General features: G+C 44.5%; 1 protein-coding gene and 1 long non-coding RNA gene across 2 annotated transcripts; one reads left to right on the plus strand and one right to left on the minus strand.

The window, feature by feature from the left end:
- Window positions 1-212: 212 nt before the first annotated feature.
- On the plus strand, window positions 213-3,351 carry LOC127330775 (uncharacterized). Its single transcript, XR_007869427.2, has 4 exons — window positions 213-464; window positions 597-884; window positions 2,402-2,681; window positions 3,000-3,351. It is a non-coding gene; the product is annotated as an uncharacterized lncRNA (long non-coding RNA).
- Window positions 3,352-11,891: 8,540 nt separating this feature from the next.
- Window positions 11,892-16,806, minus strand: LOC127329577 (obtusifoliol 14-alpha demethylase-like). The gene is made up of 3 exons (XM_051356075.1): window positions 16,333-16,806; window positions 14,644-15,622; window positions 11,892-11,959 (listed from the first exon to the last, which is right to left on the minus strand). The coding sequence occupies exons 1-3, from the start codon at window positions 16,804-16,806 to the stop codon at window positions 11,892-11,894; spliced, it is 1,521 nt and encodes a 506-aa protein (XP_051212035.1).
- Window positions 16,807-23,255: the final 6,449 nt, after the last annotated feature.

Genomic DNA, 23,255 nt, shown 5'->3' on the forward strand with positions numbered 1-23,255 from the left:
TCGAACTCGTTGTGCAAAATGAAGCAAAAAAAGAAAATTTATGTATTGCTGCATATGGGCTCGAAGAAGTTTCGCCTCCCGCCAGTTTCCTCCGAATTTTTTCACGCCCCGCCCGCGTCCTAAAAAGCCCAAAATGAAACCCTAGCTTCAGATATTCTCATCCCTACTCCTCCCTCCCCTACGCCGCCGCCCGCCTAAATAAGCTCCCCAGATCTAATCCTATCCAATGCATGGCATCGCATCCTCCATCGCCCTACTCCTCTAGCGAAGCTGCCTCTCCATCCACGTCCCCACTATCCTCCTTCCTCCAACTCCCATCTCCACCACCAGATCCTCCTCCGATCCATGTGCCGCCGACCGATACCTCCCCCTTCTCCATCTGAAGCGACGACGCGGGCGTCGGCGATGTCTTCTCCTTCCCCGGCGACTTCAAACTCACGCTGCTCTACAACATCATCGACGAGGTAAGATCGTATGAGACCCAGCGTCAAGCAGTCCATGGGCAGTATCCATCTGCCCGCACGTCTTCCCCATCCCCTTCTCTTCGAATCCTTAGACCCCTACGCCCCCCTGACTTTACCATCTTTCTTCCACAGGGACGCCACTCACGAATCCTCCACGACCACGGCGCCGCCAGATCCCCTCTTACCGATAACGCAGCCGCCAGATACACTCGTCCCAGACAAGGCTGCTGTTGGATCCGCTCGTCCCCGATAAGGCCGCCGCCGGATGCACTTCTCACCGGCAGCAACTGTCCGCGTATCTAGCTCTACCTTCCTGGCTCCTCCGACTAAAACTGCGAGATCAGCAGGATCTATCCCGAGACCTCAACCCCAAATCCTAGGTCGCCAAAATCACCGGTTACCTCAACCACTATTTGCATGGTTAGTCAGATCCCTCTTCAGCAAAACGGTAGCATCCTGCTCTCTTGCTGGATTGTCTATTTAATAGCTATTAGTACCATGATGATTCATAGGCTCTTACTGCTAGCTTTAGCTCATATTTGATTCGACTGTTAACTTGATCTTTTATGTATATCCTGATGCATGTATGCAGTTGGACAAATACCTAAACCATAGTAGAAGATTCTTAATTAGTTACATGTAGTCATGTACTTTTATGGTTATGGATTTCTCTTTGCGCCCTGCAATTTGTTCCACTAAGATTTCATACTCCTGTTAATTATTGTTTGCCATATTATAATTCTGAGCAGTAATAGACCAAGAAAAGTAACATATTAAATAAGTAATCAATGTGGTACTTGCAGATCTGTAGTCTCTGGACTGAATACGCTTTCTTCTGTTGTCATGTGGCTTCTGGTAGTTGCCCTTTTTGCTTACTGCATCTACTTGTATCTACTGTTTCTGATTTACAGGGAATGTTCTATTATATGTTAGTAAGATGTGCATGCTTTACCTAGATACCCTTTAGTAATTTAAACCACACCATCCGAAAAGGAGAAGTATGCCATGAAATCTATTTTTTTGAGCATTTATAGTTGTACAGTCTGTCGTCAAACATGAATGAAAGTGCACCATTTTGCCATCTGAAGTCCCTTTATGTTGTTTCAGTAACATGCGTACATCATCTGGAAATATGATGTTAGAGTCTTGGATAGATGCTGTTCTTCTGTATTTAATTTCCCGATGGAAATCAAGTACCACAACATTGTAGTGCAACCTTGTAATATGCTTTTGTTTGTGTTGGATACATGTCCTGGTTCATTATTAAGAGCTTGTTATCTATCTTCTGTTGATTATTTCTCTCGTTGAAAGCATATATGATTTACATCCCCAGCACATTGTAGATAAAATATATTGCCAGGACTTGTGATGTGTAACAATCTGTGAGAAATTAGACTCCTTTGATGTAGCTATTTTATTATCCATTAGTTTGCCTTACGAGGTTCCAAAATAGAGTAATTTAGTGGTATGTATACGTGTGTTAAAATCAAAATCAGAAATTATTGTGATGGCTTTAGTCAATGTACTTGTTACTTACTCATTGAACCACATCAGCATTGTAAAGACTGTTTTTGGTTTTTTGCTTAGCTTGGAAACGGTAAATTTAATTTCACATCAAATGAAATTTGAGTTTATTAGCATGGGTTAATGATCTGCACAATCAATGTTATCATCACTAATTTTTTTTTGTATGAAAGATTATCTAGTATAAAGAGAACTTGAATGTAAAAGTAATGCTAATCTTAATATTGTTCCGTTCTTATCTTGGTTCTGTTCATCCATGCACAAGGTATGTAGTAATGTAGTATACCAAGCTGGTAATTAACCCTAGAAATTTATTTCCTGATCGAACAGTCTTATCTATATTTGTTTGATTTAGTATCTGTTAATCCACTAGTTAATATTCCTGTTACCTAAAGTTTCTCATGTTTTTGCAGCATACAAGAGCTGAAGCCACTATCCTGTGCAGTGCATGCCTGGGTGTTCTTGATGCTTCTGGTGCTTGTAGCGGTCTGATCAACAACTTCTTCTACACTTACTAGTTCAACGGTAGCCACTGTATCGCTTCATGCTTCGCTCCAAGGGCGTTGGCAACGTGTTCTACTGGAGCACGCAGATGTTGGCTCTGCTGGCATCAACTGCTTCCTCAACTTCGGGTTCTCCAGCACAGGAAAAAGGGCCTGGTTGGGCTCATCATCCTTTCAGTGTGAAAGAAAGGTAAAACCTTGAAAATTCTCCATACTGAACTATCCATTTCTCTCAGTCCGTTGCATGTTTCCATGGATGTTCAGCGTGCTCTGTTTATTTGCATTTTGAAGCCACTGTTTTGGTATTCTAAAATAGTTGCACAACTAAGTGATGCTTATACTGTATAACAAGTAAATGATAGATGAAGTCTGAGCGGTTGTCTCAAAATTGTTCATTTATCGTAGTTTACAACTCGATGTTTTTGTGTTTTTCAAATGGTGCTGTAATTATCAGAGTTATCTGTCCTATGTTATTTGGATTTCATGCAAAAAAAATGTGTTCTTGTAGGTATTTGATGCTGAGAGAAGCTCTGATTATTCTAAACTGATTATTATTCACAAGTCTCCTTTTGAAGCTAACTCTGGAAGTGCTGCTAGGAAGTAAGCTAAAAAGGAGCTCCTGTTGTGTTGGAACTGTTCTGGGAACTAGCATTTTTTATAGAAGATGGTCGGTAGTTCATATGATGCAATGCTTTGACAAACAATTTGTATCCTGAACTTGTGAACCTTGAGTTCATAATGTTCTGATGTACCTGTACTGCTATTGGTATGTTGTGATGTTTCTTCTGTAATATCTGCTGCTATCTACCCTTGGTACTGAATTTCGGATATATGTATGTAACTGGGTAGTAAAGTGACCATGGTCCAAGCGTTTACTGGATTGTATAAACCGATATTGGACCAGAACAATGTATATATTTCATGAAAAAGGATAAAAAGTCTGGGATCAATTAAGAAATGGATTATAAAGCTAGCCCAGAACTAACCATTAAAAGGCGCAGGCCCAAAAAAATGAATGGACTGGTCAATGGAAGAAGCCCAGGAAGGAAATAAATAGAGAATGTATTGTAAAAGGCTGTGACCCAAAAAATAAAAGGCCAGAATTTTAGACTCGGCCCATATAGGTGGATAAGCTGGACTGGGCTGATTTTGACCCACGACCATTTGGTTTGGTCGTGGATATGCCACGTAGGATTTGCCACGTTGGATCTGACGTGTACATGCAGGGTAGCCCATGACCAAAGTTTTAGTCATAGAATATATGACCATCAATTTTGGTCATGGTCCTCTATAACCATTTTAAAAAAAGGTCGTTGTGCGCCGTCAGTGACGCTCAACTGGCGACCAACAGTTATTGGTCATGACGTGGTCATAGATGGCGCACAATGACCTTCCAGTGACCAATATGGAGGGTCGCAAGCCACCATATTTCTTGTAGTGCAACTGTGAAAGTATTCCGCATTTCTTTAAATGCATGCCAAACTCATAACTCAGATATTCGCCTCCGCGATCAGAACGCAGAAACTTAATCTTCTTGTTACGTTGATTTTCTACTTCACTTTGGAATTCCTTGAACTTCTCAAAAGTCTCGGACTTATGCTTCATAAAGTAAATATATCCATATCTACTCAGATCATCCGTGAAGGTTAGAACATAACGATAACCACCGCGCGATGCTACACTCATTGGTCCGCACACATCGGTATGTATGATTTCCAATAAGTCTGTAGCTCGCTCCATTGTACCAGAAAATGGAGTCTTAGTCATTTTTCCCATTAGACATGCTTCGCATCTGTCAAGTGACTCAAAGTCAAGTGACTCAAGAAGTCCATCGGAATGGAGTTTCTTCATGCGCTTCACTCCAATATGACCAAGACGACAGTGCCACATATAAGTAGAATTATCATTCAATTTCATTCGCTTAGCATTAATGTTATGAACATGTGTATCACTACTATCGAGATTTAACAAGAATAAACCATTCATCTCAGGTGCATGGCCATAAAAGACATTACTCATATAAATCGAACAACCATTATTCTCAGACTTAAACGAATAACCGTCTTGCATTAAACAAGATCCAGATATAATGTTCATGCTCAACGCAGGTACCAAATAACAATTATTAAGGTTTAAAACTAATCCCGAAGGTAGATGTAGAGGGAGCGTGCCGACAGCGATCACATCGACTTTGGATCCATTTCCAACGCGCATCGTCACCTCGTCTCTTGCCAGGCTTCGTCTATTCCGCAGTTCCTGTTTCGAGTTACAAATGTGAGCAACCGAACCAGTATCAAATACCCAGGCACTACTACGAGAACCAGTAAGATAGACATCAATAACATGTATATCAAATATACCTTTCTTTTTGACGTGGCCGCTCTTCAGATCGGCCAAGTATTTGGGGCAATTGCGCTTCCAGTGCCCCTTCCCCTGGCAGTAATAGCACACAGTCTCAGGTTTAGGACCAGCCTTAGGCTTCTCAGGATGCGGTGCAACTTTCTTGCCGCCCTTCTTGAAGTTACCCTTGTTAGGCTTGCCTTGCTTTTTGAAACTGGTGGTCTTGTTGACCATCAACACTTGGTTCTCCTTCTTAATCTCTACTTCAGCAGATTTCAGCATGGAAAAGATTCCAGGTAAATCTTTATTCATGTTCTGCATATTGTAGTTCATCACGAAGTTCTTGTAACTTGGTGGCAGTGATTGAAGGACACGATGAATACCCAGCTGGTTAGGGATCATCATCCCCAAGTCATTGAGCTTCTTCGCATGCCCGGACATGACGAGCATGTGCTCACTAACGGAGCTGCCTTCTTCCATCATGCGGGTAAAGAATCGCTTCGAGGCCTCATAGCTCTCCACGGCCGCATGAGTCTCAAAGATAAGTTTGAGCTCACGCATCATCTCACAGGGGTCGTGGTGCTCAAAACGCTTTTGGAGCTCTGCCTCTAAGCTGCACAAGATGGCACACTGAACTTCGGAGTACCGAGTTGCCCGAGTCTCATAAACATTCTTTATGTCCTCGGACACTGCGCAGAGGTGGTGGGGGATCTAGCGGTGCTTCGAGCACAAATTGCAGGTTTCCACCAGGTGAGGAAAATCCTCACATGACGGAACCAACGGTGAAGTTGCTACCATTGCCCTTAAGCTTTTCTTTCTCTAGGAACTGGTTAAAATTGATGGAGGGGGGCGCCATGATCTACAACATATTTGCAAAGAGTTTAGACTAAGTTTATGATAAATTGAGTTCAATTTTAATCCTGAAATTAACTAGGTGAACTCCCACTTAAAACAACATCCCTCGCATTGTTTTAGTGATTACACGAACCAAATCCACTACACCAAGTCCGATCTTCACGAGAAAAGATGTAGCTTCAAAGGCGAACACTCAAAGTGTTCATCATATCATTCATATGACTCATGTTCTACCTTTCGGTATCCCGTGTTCCGAGACCATGTCTGTACATGCTAGGCTCGTCAAGGCAACCTTGGTATCCGCGTGTGCAAATCTGGCTTGCACCCGTTGTATGCACATGTAGAGTCTATCACACCCGATCATCACGAGATGCTTCGAAACGACAAGTCTTAGCAACGGTGCATACTAAGGATGAACACTTTATTATCTTGATATTTAGTGAGAGGGATCATCTTATAATGCTACCGTCGCGATCTAAGCAAAATAAGATGCATAAAAGGATTAACATCACATGCAATTCATAATGTGTGATATGATATGGCCTTTCATCTTTGTGCTTTTGATCTCCATCTCCAAAGCACGGACATGATCTCCATCATCACCAACATGGCGTCAAGGTCAGTGGCGCCGCTTCATGGTTGTCCATCACTTATAGCTACTATAACAACTACTTGAAATAAAGCTATTACATGATGAATAGACACGCAGGTCTTTAACAAAATTAAAGACAACCATTAGGCTCCTGCCGGTTGCCATAATACAATAATGAACATCTCATACATCAAATATAATCATCATCACATTATGGCCATATCACATCACCAAACCCCTGCAAAAACAAGTTAGACGCCTCTAATTTGGTTTGCATATTTTACGTGGTTTAGGGTTTTCGAGTAAGATCCAATCTACCTATGAACATGAACCACAACGGTGATACTAGTGTTGACAATAGAAGTGTAAATTACAATCTTTACTATGGTGGGAGAGACAGACACCCGCAAAGCCACTTATGCAATACTAGTTGCATGTCAAGCGTGGAGCAAGTCTCATGAGACGCGGTCATGTAAGGTTAGCCCGGGCCGCTTCATCCCACCATCCCGCAAGAAGCAAAGTACACAAACTAAAGCAACAAGAGCATCACCGCCCACAAAAACATTGTGTTCTACTCGTGCAACAGATCTATGCATAGACATGGCTCTGATACCACTGATGGGGTTCGTAGCATAGAAAACAAAAATTTTCCTACCGCAAGACGAATAAATCCAAGATCTAATCTATGGAACACCCAAGATCTAATCTACAAGATCTAAGCAACGAGATGGAGATGAGACTAACCCTCGAAGATTCCAAAGCCTACGAGATTAATCTCGTTGTTGGTGTAGACGATCGTCCCCGGTGCTGCAATCCGGCAGCACTTCCATACTCGGTCGCGCGTACGGTGTCGATGAAGCTCCTTCCTCTCCCGTTCCAGCGGGCAGCGGAGGTGTGGTAGATCTCCTCCAAATTCCAGCAGCACGACGGCGTGGTGGTGGTAGTGGAGGAAGAAAAGCTGCAGGGCTTCGCCTAAGCCGGAGCAGCGTATGGTGGAGGGAGAGGCGGCCAGAGGAGGAGGCAATGGATGGGGGGTGTGGCCGGCCACCCCCTCCCCTCTTTATATAGGGGGCCAGCCGGCCAAGGTGGCCCCCCTTCCCATCTAGGGTTGGGGGGGGGCGGCCAAGAGGGGGGAGAGGGCTTTCCCCTCCCCCAAGTTGATCCCCCCCTAGGAAACCCTAGGGGGTTGGCCGGCCTGGGCCTTGGGGGCCATGTGCCCCTGGCCCATTAGGCCAGGGAGCATCCCCTCGGCCCATGCTAGGCCTCCTAGGTCGTGGGCCCCATGGAGGACCCCTCCGGAACCTTCTAGAACCTTCCAGTCAACCACCGGAAAAATCCCGAACATTTCCGAAACCCAGAAATCAACTTCCCTTATATGAATCTTATTCTCCGGACTATTCCGGACCTCCTCGTGACATCCTGGATCACATCCGAGACTCCGAACAAACTTCGTCTCCATACCATATTCAAATCTACTTATGCGACATCGAACCTTAAGCGCGTCACCCTACGGTTCGCGAACTATGCAGACATGGTCGAGACTCCTCTCCGAGCAATAACCAATAGCGGGATCTGGAGATCCATAATGGCTCCCACATATTCAACGATGACTTAGTGATCGATTGAACCATTTACATACGATGTCAATTCCCTTTGTCACACGATACTTTACTTATCCGAGGTTTGATCATCGGTATCTCCATACCTTGTTCAACCTCGTTACTGACAAGTACTCTTTACTCGTACCGCGGTATGTCATCTCTTATGATCAAATCATATGCTTGCAAGCTAATCAGACGACATTCCACCGAGAGGGCCCAGAGTATATCTATCCGTCATCAGGATGGACAAATCCCACTATTGATCCATATGCCTCAACTCACACTTTCCAAATACTTAATCCCATCTTTATAACCACCCATTTACGCAATGGCGTTTGATGTAATCAAAGTACCCTTCCGGTGTAAGTGATTTACATGATCTCATGGTCGAAGGACTAAGACAACTATGTATCGAAAGCTTATAGCAAATTGAACTTAATGACTTGATCTTATGCTACGCTCATTTGGGTGTGTGTCCATTATATCATTCAACTAATGACATAACCTTGTTATTAATAACATCCAATGTTCATGATCACGAAACCATGATCATCCATTAATCAACAAGCTAGTTATACAAGAGGCTTACTAGGGACTCCTTGTTGTTTACATAACACACATGTATCAATGTTTCGGTTAATACAATTATAGCATGGTATGCAAACTTTTATCATAAACACAAAGATATTATAATAACCACTTTATTATTGCCTCTTGGGCATATCTCCAACAAATTTCGGAATTAAACTCATATCAGCAAGCCGCGTCATACAACCGAAATTAACATGACAAAGTCGTGAATGCCAAACATTTGTTTCATTAACACTAGTGCTTACATGGTTCACAACATTATCACAGAAGTCTTCTAAAGAGAAGCGCAACATTCCCTCACATTCATAACCCTTTCCAACAAAAGTTCCATACTGGACTCAAACACCAACTTAAACCCATCTTTCATAAGACGGGAGCCACTAACGAGATTCTTCTTGATAGAAGGGACATGCAACACGTTCTTCAGTTGCACGACCTTTCCGAAGTAAACTTCGGATCTACCGTGCCAACACCACGAACAGTAGCATGTAACCCATTCCCCATCATTACTGAGGAACCTCGGGCCTGATAAGAGGTAAACATGGAGATGTCAGCACACACATGAACATTAGCACCTGTATCAACCCACCAATCTGTGGGCTGAAACACCGAAAGAACAGTAGGTAATATATTACCATACCCTGTAGTTCCTTCCTCTGTGTTACCAATGACCATGCTGACAGAATTTGAGTTCTGTCCATCTTGACATTTCTTTCCTTTGCGTTGTGGACAACGATTGGCCCAATGGCCAGTCTTGCCACACACCCAGCAAGGATCTTTCTTCTCCGTTTTCCCCTTCTTCTTGAAGTTGGTAGTCTGGGAGACTCCCTTATTCTTTCCCTTGGACTTGTGGACATTTTTCTGCACCATATTGACAGCAGAACGTCCCTCGGTTCCTCCAGTATGTTTGTCTTTTGCCCTCGCCTTCTCCTCAACATCCAGAGAGCACATGATATTCTCAACAGAAAACTCATGCCTCTGATGTTTCAGGGAAGTGGCAAAGTTCCTCCAAGAAGGGGGAAGCTTAGCGACAATGCATCCTGCGACAAACTTGTCCGGTAGCACACACTTGAGGAGCTCAAGTTCCTTTGCCATGATCTGTATCTCATGAGCCTGTTCTACTACAGATCGGTTCTCAACCATTCTGTAGTCATTGAACTGCTCCATAGCATACAGTTCACCTCCGGCATCGGCAGCACCAAACTTAGCATCCAGTGCATCCCACAGTTCCTTCCCATTTCGGATGTGCAGATAAGCATCAACCAACTTGTCTCCAAGCACACTTAGGACGGCACCCGCAAAGATTACGGTGGCATCCCCGAACGCTTTATCCTCGTCAGGAGTAAGCGGACCTCTGGGAGTACCTTCCGCAACTCGCTGCACACCCATAGAAATGAGCCACAAGAGGGTCTTACTCTGCCATCTCTTGAAATGAGAACCCGTAAACGGGCTCGGTTTAAGCGCAGCAGCAAAACCAGATGGTAAAAATTGCATAAGCACATAAGGTTTTTGGATTGTTAGATTATTAGGCAATTTCCGTGTGAGTTTAATTACCGAAAGCAACATTACAGATGCACAAGCATACTTAACCACACACATCAGACTAAGCACATGCATTAGATCTGAACATGGAACAAGTAGCAGTGCAAGGTAGGAGAAGAAAAGCACATACATCGCGATCGGGAAGGTCGCGCCAGCAGCACCACCACCACCATGGGTATTGTTGATGTCGCCCATGGTGTTGTAGGATCTGTCGATGAAGCAGCCGGATCGTCGAACAAGAGCACGAACAGCAACGAGCAGTCGCGCCGAGACGCTCCCCAAAAACCTTATCGCCCGTCTCCCGGTGCAGGATCTCAACGGACGGAGTTTCGGAGGCCTGCTCTCCCGGACGGCCGTGCACGCAGACGCCGGGATGGGGAAGACTAGAGAGTAGCGCAGCAAAAGGAACTTCGCGAGAGAGATGGACTAGAGAGTTCTGAGAGCTGTGTCTTTCTCTAGATCTGATCTGTCTCCTTGTATAGCCTGGGAAGCCGACCCAGGGACACGCGGCGAGCATGCACATGCAGGTCGACACGTACCCAACACAGTTGGTGCACCAAGCAAAAATTTAGGCTTCCTTGAGTGTGTCTCGAACTCGAACTCGAATCACGAAACGCGACGTGCGTGACGAGGCGAGGCGGGGCGGGCGGAGGAGGAGGAGTGCGCGAGGGCTCTTTCTATTCTCACTCACTTGGAATGACTAGAACAGCAGCCCTTATATACCACTCCAACTCTATCCCAACTAGCAATGTGGGACTAACTTTGTCCCCCAAGGCTATCTCAAGCTGCCAACGTGATGTGCCTTGAGATTTCAGGAATTGTAGATTATATGGGCTGCCTTACTGGGCTGCAGCCCATCTACATTCAACATTTATTCACTAAGGCTTGTGTGTTGGTTTTTGGCTGTTGTGTATCTAGATGATGTAACTGAAACTTGTATTCTGGATGGATGTTGTGATCACGATCTATGTAGATGGATGATATGTTGTGAATTCTGGAATATTTCTCATGGACAATGTTGAATTCCGAAGCTGATTATGAATCTATGTATGTCTATTTCTGGAATATTTTGAAATGCAGGGATACAAGAATAATACAGAAGAATAAAAACAAAAATTACAATGACTTGCCGAAGGCCACGGAAGGCACACGGCAAACCAGCGTGGCAGGTATGCCGCATACAAATCAAGGCTGACGGCAAACCAGCGTGGTAGATATGCCGTAGGTGGCATCATATGACTCACGGCAAACCAGCTATGCGGGACCCACCATACTTAACGGCAGTCAGCACCGAGAATAGTTGTCGTAGGACGACAAACCTCATGGCAAATCGTTTGCCGTGTGCCCGAGCATATGCACTCGGCAAATCGCGTCCGTTTGCGTTTGGTTGTGCTTCCAGGGGGTGTTCCATTTTTAGATTTGTAATATATTTAGAAAGCATATAAAGTAGTACATTCAAACTATACAAAGTAGTTCTAGAAGCTTAGACTACTTGCTGCCTGACGGGTCGGCCCCGTCGTTGCGTCGCTCCCTCATCTGCTTCTCCGCCGCCTCCCGTACGGCCGCCAGGGCTCGGTGCGCGTCCTCTAGCAGGCACTGCCGCAGCCTCGCGTTAGCGGTGTCGTCCTTGAGCGTCTCGAAGGACTCGACTAACGCCCTCTGCTCCGCCGCCTTCTCCTTCGGGGTAGGCGCATCAGGGTCATCGGAAGATCATGAGATGTCGAAGTCGTCGTCCTCTGCGGCTGCGGCGGCCGCCACCCTGCGCTGTTCCATCTTAGCGTCGAACGCCGCATGGGCCGCCCGCTCCTCCTCTGCTTCCTCCTCCGCGATAGCCAGGGCCTCGGCGTCCCTGACCGGGTCGAGTAGGTCGTCGGTGCTGTCATCGTCGTTGAACTCCTCGTCGGAGCTTGAGGCCGGGGGAGGTGGAGGTGGAGGCGCGGCAGCCTGGCCACGGCTGACGCTGCTCATGCTGGCTCTGGTGGAGGCTGAGCAACAGCGGCGCTACGGTGGAGGTTGTGCGGCGGCTAGGGTTTAGTGGGGAGGAGATGAGATGCTCACGCCCCTGTTTATATAGGTCGGAGGCAGGGCGACGGCCGCGGCACGCGTGGCATCGCCATTACTTCGTGCGTAGAGGTAGGCGACGGTCGCGCGCCACGCGAGGCATCGCGATTTACGTGGCCGCAGACTGCCGAAACGACGCCTCGGCGGCAGTACTGGCGCTGCTGAGAAGACACATCGACGCTGGGTCACTGCCAGACGGGCCAGACGAAACGTTCGCCAGACGCGAGCGGACACTCTGCGCGTCCGCGTAACGTCCGCAGAGACACATCCGAGGCGCATATTTGGGCCAGGTGTGCGTCGTCGCGGACGGCCCGGTCACTTTGCGTGCCCCGCTAGAGGCCGTACCGGACGCTTTTCAGCCCGAGCCGACACAAACGGTCGCTCAACGTCCGTTTGCGTCGCCCCGTTTGAGATGCCCTTACCTACTTGCAGAAGGTTTGCCGTGAGTATAGTGGCCTTTGCCGTAGGTATGCAGCCTACGGCAAATTACAGAATTCCTGTAGTGCAGCCCTCAAGCCCAAACATAAGTTACACAAGTGGAACCGCCCCTCAACTCATTTGTAATGGCAACCCTTCACTTAATCACTTTTGAGGCATGTCACCATGCATATATGATACTCAGTTGTTAGGGCACATTCTTTGGGTAAGTCAATCCACCTGGTCAAATTAGTATTATCGCTTTAGCAAGTGGTGAACTACGGAGTACCAATTATCTCAATCGTGCATTGGGTGTTGCTGATAGAGTTATTGTTTTCACACCACAATTATCTCAATCGTGCATTGTTACCAAAGCAGCAATACCTTATGCTGTAAACATGTAATATGTTTCTGCTGGGTGCTGCTGATAGAGTTATTTTGTTCACACCAATGTTTTACTGCGCAGGTAATCAGATATTGTGAGTTCAACAACTAGAGTATTTGAATTTTTTCACGGGGGCACAAGTGAGTACTTACAATAATATACTTCACCAGTGGTCTGATTATGCAGCTAATACGGAGTAGGACATTATTGTCCTATGTTATGTTCTTTGCCGTAAAAGTTATCTTGGCTTGTTTTTTTAAATGGTGATTGCTTTTTATACAAGTATGCGCTAAACATACTTAATTTTCTATTGCAGGAGATAATGAAGGGATATTCTGCAAGCGGCATCCAGACCATGGGGTAAAAGGCATAATAGATGATTTTATTTTATTTCTTAGCTTAGATTAAGGTATGAATAAAAATGTTCCACGAAATTGGGATAACTAGTTGATTTAATGATCCTCTTGTATCAATCTTATGTATGTAACTCAGATTGTATTTCTGAATTTCAGTTAATAAAAGCTTTATGATTTATTCAACCTATATCCTTGAGTTTTGATTGATAGGTGCATAATCACAAGATTGAATCTGAACTAGAAGAATCTGAAAAAGAGCAGAACAAGTTTGTTGACATTTTATTATATAAAAAATGTATTATTGCATCGTAGTGTTGAGTACGGTAAGCAACAACATATACAAGGGTTGCTAAACTCAAATTTATCTGTTGCTCCGTTGCAACGCTGCTATTACCAATGGAGTAATATGCGTTTAATTGTACCATAGCAACACCCAAAAACACAACACATTATTATCTGTTGGCAAAGGCTTTAGCAACGTGTATATTTTCATTTAGATACAGATATATCCGTTGGTAAAGGCACTAGCAATACATTATTTCCAGGACTGACCGTACCTAAGCCTGCTCATATGGGTGCCTAGAGACGCGCGGAAATGGGTTTCTCGTCCACCGGCCACAAAGTCACCTCATGGGTGAAGCCGCTGGCCTCAAGGTTGTGCTATGCTTCTTTGGCCAGACCTGGGCTCGTGTATGGCATAAATCGCCAAAGCTAGGCCTGTTTGCATACAAGCACTAATCCGCCATTAGCCATTCTCTCATGTAGTAGGGAAAAATGCCTTCCAAACCACCCTTTCGAAAGTCAATGTTAGCTCTCCCATATGTGGTTGTATGGAAGTATGCACATAGTGGGGTTCGGTGACGCTCGAAAAGAGGCTCTCGTCTACATTTCATACAGTCACTTCAAGGGTAAAGGCACGTGCCACATGGATTTTTGCCATGGTTCTTTGACCTTGTCGGGTTTCTCTTGGAGGGAATAGTTGGCAGGTATCACACATGGCCTCTCGCACACGAGCTCAACTACAAAGGTTAGTATATTATTCATAGATTAGTAGGTTGAGGGAAAAGAGTTGCTTGCATATTGTTAGGTGTTTCTATCAGATGTGGTCTTATTGAATAACTAGCTCTAGCTCTCCTAACAGCCCCTTTGTAACAACATCACATGTGTCGATAAGTAAAATAAAACCGGAGATAATTAGAAATATAATACATTCTGTATTGATGGGCCAGTGGGCCAAATGGTTGAATAAAATGTAATTGAAGTGGAGGTAAATTCTGAATTAAATGTGATAAGAGCCTAACATGACTAAGCTCATAGCCATTTATGAATCATACAAGTATACAACAACAGAAACACACAAAGATATGTTGGTAGAAAGATGAAATATATTTATTACATGCTAGGTAGATGACATCTCTTGTAGCTTACCATGACCTTTCCTTTGGGCTCAGGGAGAAACTTGCTCCAGTCTGGCTTCGGAAAAGAAGAAATCAGCTCCATTTCAAAATTCCTCAGCAAATGGCTAAATATAATTTTAATTTGCATGTAAGCATAAGCTTCACCACCACATGCATGCCTTCCACCACCGAAAGACGTGTAAGAGAATTTTCCACCAGCTTTGTCCTCCTCTCTCCCAGGACGAAACCGATCGGGGTCATACACCATAGGATCCTTGTATATGTGTGCCAACCTATTGTTTACCATTACAAGGTTTACTAAGGTGTCACCTCTTGGGATGACATATTCATGGCCCTCCTTTGTACGCACAGTGGAGTCCTTCTTTACCTGACGGACCAATGTTGGTAGAGCAGGGTGCATCCTCGCCGCCTCCTTGATGCAACTATGCAGGGTGACCATCTCTGACAAAATATTATAGTCTATATTGCCATTGTATTTTCTAATTATCTGCTTTTGCTCCTCTAAAGCAGCATCAAAGTACTTTGCATGGCTCAGAAGGCAAGCGCCAGTCCATGTGGTTGTCATTGCACTTGTGTGTTTTCCGGCAAAGATCAAGCCAAGCATCATCCCACTGACCTCTTCTACGGTTGTGCCACGACCTCCTTTATATGTTGAATCTATAAACCTTTGGAGCACATCATCCTCGACACTATTGAAGATCTTACGTGACCTCACAACCTCAGAAATAATCCCTTTAAGCCTTATCCGTGCCCTGTCACGCCGGCGGTTCACAGGAATGGGGATGTACGGGAACATGAAACTGGCAAAGTTCACACCTTCCTCAATTTCATGAAACAATGTGCAGAACTCTCCGAACATCTTCTCTCTAACCTCTTTTCCAACAAGGCATCGACTTGAGATCAACATTAGCAACTCCTCAAATTCATATTTCAGATCAACAACCCCTTGTTCTCCCCATTTTGCAAAGTAGTTCTGCGGAAAACAAAACATTATTACCTCACGAGTCAATTCAAATGTAACGTACAAAACATATTTGTGCTGCAGATTCCTTGACACCACATCATTAAACACAAGTACACCACATGCTTTTAAAGGAAACTATGATAGTGTTTGCCCCAAGCTTAAATTAAATGACGAACAAACAATTCTAATGGTGTACAATTTTCTAGTCCTAGTAAAGATATGATGTGTGTACATGTTCAGATATCTTAAATATATTTGAGTATTAATTTGAAATCTATATATTTAAGTAAGATCTTTTGTAGAATAGTATACATATATTGTGAGACTCAATTTAAAAAGTTCATATATATATAGTGTCCCTATGCATAAAATTTAATGCAATTATACATTTGCCCAGTCTCCCTTGTTTTGCTCTATTTTTGCATGCCAAAAGTATTATATTGTGAAAATGCAGTTTATTTCTCCGGCATGCATGTATGCATGTCAATAAATCGACTGATCCATATTGCATTGTGTGTGTGAATCTACATAGATATATTAACTTCTAAGGGAAACATACATTAGTATGACCATTTATTAGTATATTTATTTTAACAATTGAAAGTAGTTCAGCATGGAATACATGAACATTTGAATTTATGCTTGTGAGGAGAAATGTAATAATAAAATGACCAAGGTGCTAAAAACAGATAGACACAGTGGGTTAATTTGTTATTCACCTCCACTTCTTGAACCATTGGATCAACATAGCTTCTGAGTTGTGCTGGTCTCAGAGAATCAACAAAGAAGCGAGTCTGCTCCATTCGAGTAGCATAATCTACTGCGAAGCCCATCTCTGTCCCAAACATGGGAACGGTGAACTCAAATAAATTTCCTTGGGTAACTTCTGATTCTAAGCCTTGGAAGAAAACACCAGAGGCCTCCTGTCCAACTAAGAAAGTTGTCCTTTTCCAAAGAAAACTGACAGTGAAAGCACTCCCAAGTTTGTTATACAAATACTGCATTGTAGCTTCAGGGCCCTTTGTAAATAGAGTAGGAAAGAGTCCCAAAAGAGAAATACCCTTCACCTCAGGCGGAGGTGCTAGTGTAGAAACATAATCAATGGTATTTCTCATATTCACAACCTTGGCGAGAACTGCAGTGATTAGAAAAAGCCCTATGGAAAACCAAAGAGCACCAATTGTCAACTCCATGTTCTTTTAGTTTGGTACCGGCACGGGCGCAATCTTATTGGCACTCCCAGAACCTAAAGATCAAGCATCTGAAGTTGATTTCGGTTGATTATCGCCTGATAAATTACAATACTATACTTTTGTGAGTAAACAAACATAATATGATGAATCTATCATGTTAATAAAATTAAGCACCTATAGAGTAAACACAAGGCAACATAAATATCTTATCCATCAAATTCAGCATAACAATGTATGGGTTACGATTCACAACCCACAAGGATAAGGAGGCCATTATTAACGACCATTTCCTATACATCAATAAGAAAAGTCCCCCTCAATAAATAGATTCAAATTGGCTGACCTCAAGGAGCAAGGTGCCAAACCAAAAATTATTTTCTGTTCGTACTAACAAGTTACAGTATTACGATGGTTTCACTAGAATTTTTTTTCATATAATGTTGGTTCATTGTAAATAAAGAAATCACTATGGTAATCATCCTTCTTTCCAATCTTCACCTTGTCATTTTTAGAGGGAAAATTTAGTCAAATTTTTATCTAAGATACAAAAAAGGTCATGAATACATATCCAACTTAACTATCAAGGATATCCGGAAAGGATTAAAATATTGACACAGAGATATGAACTTCATTATATGCGGGTTGCATCATTTGTTTCCTTCTCTAATAAAGAATGATGTGCAATGATTAGCCAATGTCCTCTTGTCCTTAGATGATGTTACATGCATGCCTTGTCAACATCAATCATAAGAGTCTCCTGTCTACCGTCATATGTGATGGAATGAATACTGAGCCATGAGGGAATAATATGCCTTTGAATACTCTCATGGACTTCCTTATAAATTTCCAAAAAAATATGACTATATAAGGAGCATCAGCCCTCTTATGAGAAATCCATATCCTTATTTGCTTGAAAATTGTTAGGAAAGGAATGTCAGGGTTTTTGAAAACCTACATGCTTTCTTGTTGTGATGATAAAAATTTATCAACAACGATCTAATGATAAAGTTTTTTTAAAAGCTATAAAACGGCACTGGTTCAATTTGCATAAGTTTGTTAATGCAAAATATAACGAAGATGACGATGTGTTCCCGGATGAGGCAAATGGGCTATCAATTGTTTAGATGTTTTTGTAAGATCAAACACCAATTTTGAATTAGGAGCCCAACACGAGGCCAATAAAGAGTAGCACAACGGATGAAAAGGGCATCTGCCAGAATGGGGGAAAAGCTTTGTAGGTACTTGTAGTTACTTAAAAATAGTGGTTATAGACGATACATAATGCCGTTACACAGGTTAAATGACATCGGAAATCACACAAGGACTCAAAGCAATGATACATATATGGAGATGTAACTAGGTACAACACACATATACTTGTTTTACGTTTGGATGTCTGAACAAGCTAAGCAAGTTGAAATTGCTAGCACAAATGACACAAGAGATAGTACATCGAGCATACCTGGACACGAAGTTCAGCTCCTTCATGAACGCACGTACTTCACTCTATGTAGAAGGTGTATACTGTTGCCTACCAACAAAGAATTACAATCCTTCTTGAACCTCGTATGGTCATACTAATATATAGGAGTTTAGCCTTTGGGTGACCGGTTGTTTTAAGCTGGTAATCAATTGTAGAGTATCAATCCAGATGAGGTCACCAATATAGTAAGGAGCCCGGCTGCTAGCTGCCGCATGATTAATTTGTTTATGCTGGTAATTACTTGTGGAGTGTCAAATTTCACATGAGGTCATTAATATAGTAAGGGGCCGGCGTACTAGCTGCTAGGTGACCAATTTCAGGCGGAATCTGTCGCCGGCTGAACCTTCCCTTGAGTGCTAGATTCCCTAAAGGAGGTTGCTTGTTTCTATCACACACCCCTACATGAATGGAACGCAGTAGTCTATATTCTATTTCTCTACTATTATAACCTCCGCCAAGGATATTGCTTTCCCACGGTGCTCAGCCGAACATCGATTTCAGCTTCTCTTATGTTAGTAAAATTAGCATGGCACCAAAATTTGGCAATAACCACCAAGAATTAGCATGGCAACAAAAATTCATAACAACCAAAGACCATCGACAAAAGTTCCTCGTATTGTTGAAGCATAGTTTTGTTACTTTTACAATAAAAATACATTTCGGTAGCATCGCAACAAAATCTAAAAAAAAAATACCGAAATGATCAATGATTGTCCTTCACAATTTTAAAATAAGTTTAATTAAAATCTTGTAAATGTGCCGTGATCTCCCCATTGCTATACCCACCCTTTATTAGCCGCGTTCTCTGGCTGCTGTCCGGTAGTCCCAACCATTCTCCAATTAGTCTCCCCCCTCAGCAAATCACACACGCTTTGCCGGTTTTTATTTTCGTCACAATCGGAAGAGGGCAGCATGGTGTAGGTTTCCAAGTTGACAATGGCGCAGCGAAATATCCATACAGACGACACTCGTTCAACTTTGATAGATAAGGCAAATATATGGTGGTCACTGGGTTACCCACTCGACCTTCTTGCTTCAGTTCATTCACGCACTTCTTATCCGTGAAAGTAAGATAAGAAGAGGTCCGTCAGCTTTGCCCTTTGGGCGATTTACACAAAAATAACCCTTTGTTGCAACTATAGCACAGACTGGCCATCCGGACAAACTATTTCACCCATCTAACCTTTTTGTGTGGCGCCCCTCACGCCGGCGCCACACCTCACTGTGTGGCGCCCGTGCCGGCGGCGCCACTCTCCCAGCCGACGTGGCGCCCTTGACGCTGAGCTGTGCGCCGATCCGACGTGGCAGGATGTGTGGCGCCGCTCCCATCGACGCCATACATGCACTTGTAATTGCCCAAAACATACTGTAAGACAAATCGTCTAGGACTTAGCCGTTTTGGCGACGATGTTTGTGTGGCGCCGATGCCACGGGCGCCACACGATGGGCCGATGCCATCGGCGCCACACAAACAGCCTCGCCAAAATGGCTAAGTCTCAGACGTCCGGAGCCCCTGGATGTTTTTGACATATAAACAACATATGTGACGCCGATGCCGTGGGCGCCACATAGTGAGGTGTGGCTCCAGCGTGAGGGGCGCCAATTGTTGACTTGTGTTAAAACCATGAAAATTCTTGCCTTAGTTAACCAGTTTTCAACACAACAGTAGCAATTTCATACACATAGAACATACACATATAACACATCGTAGCTCACATTGTAGCACATAGATTCAAACAACAAGTAGCATTAAAGACATGGTTCGGAATGACATAGGGTTCACAACATGATACTTATGAAGATAGAGTTCACAACAACACGTAGCAAATTCTAGTATCGTCCTCGACGTGCCGTCCTCACGGGCTGCTTCCGGACGGCCATCCTTTTCGTCCGCTGCCGTGGCTCTTGTTGCTGCTGCTCCTCATGCTCCTCATGCTCCTCCTCCTCTGAAGATAACGGCTCATCGTTCCCCATCCTCCTCAAAGATGATCTCCGCGGTGGCGCCTCATCCTCCTCAATGACAACCTTCTTTCCTCGGTTGACATAATCACCCGGAGTGTATCGGGCTAGAGCTTTGCCCCTTGGCTTCAACTGGTACGCAGACCGTGTGGCTTGCTTCTTGCGTTGACTCACAATGCCTTGACTCAGGATGGTGTCGTCTTCAGGAATCTTCAGAAACATGAACACATGAGATTACAAAAAGTTGAAACTAGTAAGCACATGTTTGACAGCAACAAAATAGTCCATACCTCCGCCTCTTCAGAAGAGGATGAGGCAATTTCGCCGTCGCGGCAACCTAGCAAGTTGGCAAACCGCCGCATTTTTCGTGCAGTGTTCTGCGTCATGGAAGTCATGGTTACAAAGCCACCCGAACATAATAGCTTATATTCAAAGTTGGTGATTCTACCTTAATGAAATGCCGCAACGGTCCGATAGGCTTTTCATCTCTATGGCTCTGATCCCAAATCACCTCGCACTCGTCAGCTGTTTTCTGGATCTCGGACCGCTATGACAAACATATTATACACAGTTTAAGCGATCACATGCCAATGTAGATGATGTACTAGCTAACGAGAGAATACATTACCACGAAGTTCAGCTCGGAAGCAATAGAACTCGATCTTCCTTTGCGAGCATAGATGTTGTGCTGGCTTTGCGCAACCTCATCGAACTCGATGGGGTCGTCCAAGATGTCGTCATCATACGCGGGTTTCACTAACTCGATACGCGTGCTTTGATGAAACCATTGGAGATAGTTGTTGAAAGCGGCCAAGTCGTGAGGCACAATCTCCACATGGCCAGCATTCCGTATCGCCTCCAAACAGTGTTGGAACGCTGTGGCATGACCGCCATGATGGACAGGCCAATTTGTGATCTTCCTCTGCCGCTGCCTATCAAGCCTGCAAAAATCAAGAAGTTGGATTCTATCTCTTCAATCAACAAACTTTCATCGCATGATTCAGGAAGTTTACCTATGAAGCGCCTGGTCTGTGTCTTGCCACTGAGGTGGGCTCTCCTGATACAGCCCAAACTGTCTCATCACTCTTTGCGGCTGGTGGTATTCAACTAGCCACATGCATATGAGTGGGCAGCGCATACGCCAGAAACGCGCATCCTCACGGCACTTGGGGTTGAGGTCAGCCATCCCCGCGCCAATATGGTAGTAGGTACCATATGGCTCCCAATCCACCTGCTTAGCGGTAAGAGTGTCCAACTTCTCAGTGTAGTGCATGTACATCATCTTTGGATCGCTCGTCATCTCCGAGACATTGTCCCAAAGAAATGCCCAAATCGGCTCCCGATCAGGGTTGTTCCGGTAATGAGGCCATGGCCTCTCTGTGAGTGCCCTGGGCCGCCCAACTGATAGGCGGTCCCAGCTCCATACGGAAAGTAGGAGCAAGCATCCACCAATACCGCCGCTCCCAGTTCTGCGACAAGCTTCGTCCAACTGCGTACATAAGACATTTGGTTAGTACTTTGTCTAGCACACTACTATAGAAGAATAGTATATACAACAAATCATCACCTGCCGGTAGAGGTACGCAAGTGCCGCTGTTTCCCAACTCCACCGGTGCTCCAACACCGGTAGCGCCTTGAGCCAACACCAATGGGCCAGCTTCCCACCACTGTCAGGAAAGAGAGTCCTCAAAATCATGTACCACAAGTACACGCGGGTGTACGTCCTGATAGTGTCCCTGTTGGCCCCTTCCGAGCATTGTCCAAAGTTAAGCCTAATCCAAGAGAAAGGTGCGCCGGCGGGAGCTCTCTCATTTGGATTTGCTGGCGGCGGAGGAGCCATGCCAATAAGGTCCTCCATCTATCCGCGCCACCCATCAGAAGCTGTGTTCATACACAGTGGGTCGCCCTGAATAGGAAGTTCAAGTATCATTGAGACATCCTGAAGAGTAGGGGTCATCTCGCCGGCCCTCAAGTGGAAGGTGTGCGTCTCCGGCCTCCACCGGTCGACAAGGGCGGTGAGTGCCGCGGCGTTCATGTTCGGCCCCCCACGGCTTACAAGCGTGATGAACGGGAGAAGACCGGTGGGCTGGATGAACTCCGTGTACCTCTCGTCATACGCCATATCCACTGTGCCATGGTAACGAATCTTCAAAGGGTGAAGATCCGTTCTCCTCTCCGTCATATGAAAAGCCCGGTGATCCCTGTCATACTCTTGATCTAGGAGCCACACCATCCTACATGTTTACACAAATACACCATATTATGAGCCATTCCTAACAAATATGAGCAACACATACATGAGAATATATCTAAATAAGCCATCACACATACATCACATACATACATATACATACATATCTAGGGATAAAAAACCATATTATGAGCCATTCCTAACAAATATGAGTTATTCCATCACAAATATGAGTTATTCCATCACAAATAATAGGCATATGTAACACATTTGAATGCATTTGCATAAGAATATGGATACATACATATCTAGGGTTCCTACACATACACATTCATGAAATTTGATGTCTATGGTTTCCACAAATCTAGGGTTTCAACACATAGATACATGAGGATATCAATTTCAACACATACACATCAATATAGATTCAACAACCAACATTTCCAATCTAGGTTCCATGTCTAAATCGAATTAAATCGGAGCAAATCTTGGATGAATCGAAGGGCAACGAAGGGGAATACCTTGAGGATTGTATGGGCATGGATTTGGCCGGCCAGATCTGTCCAATCCGTGGAGGATTTGGTGGGGGCGGAGGAGAGGCGGTCGGCGGCGGCAGTTGGAGGAGAAGCAGAGAGGAGAGAAAGAAAGAAGAAGGAGAGCTCGGGCTGGGGCGGGCGTGGGCGCCACACTTAAGTGGATGTGTGGCGGCGCCCTTCCGAGCGGCGCCACAGTTTCACCGTGTGGCGCCGATGGGAGCGGCGCCACACATCCTGCCACGTCGGATCGGCGCACAGCTCAGCGTCGAGGGCGCCACGT

Source organism: Lolium perenne, chromosome 2, assembly GCF_019359855.2.
Source record: "Lolium perenne isolate Kyuss_39 chromosome 2, Kyuss_2.0, whole genome shotgun sequence".
Lineage (NCBI taxonomy): Eukaryota > Viridiplantae > Streptophyta > Magnoliopsida > Poales > Poaceae > Lolium > Lolium perenne.

Bases quoted from the DNA above. Each gene is read 5' to 3' on its own strand.
- LOC127329577 (XM_051356075.1), bottom strand. From the start codon at position 16,806: ATGGAGTTGACAATTGGTGCTCTTTGGTTTTCCATAGGGCTTTTTCTA. The intron at 15,623-16,332 runs GTGAATAACAAA...TGTTTTCCGCAG, and splicing joins CAATGGTTCAAGAAGTGGAG to AACTACTTTGCAAAATGGGG. The intron at 11,960-14,643 runs GTCATCTACCTA...GTCAGCCGTGGC, and splicing joins CATGGTAAGCTACAAGAGAT to CAGGCTGCCGCGCCTCCACC.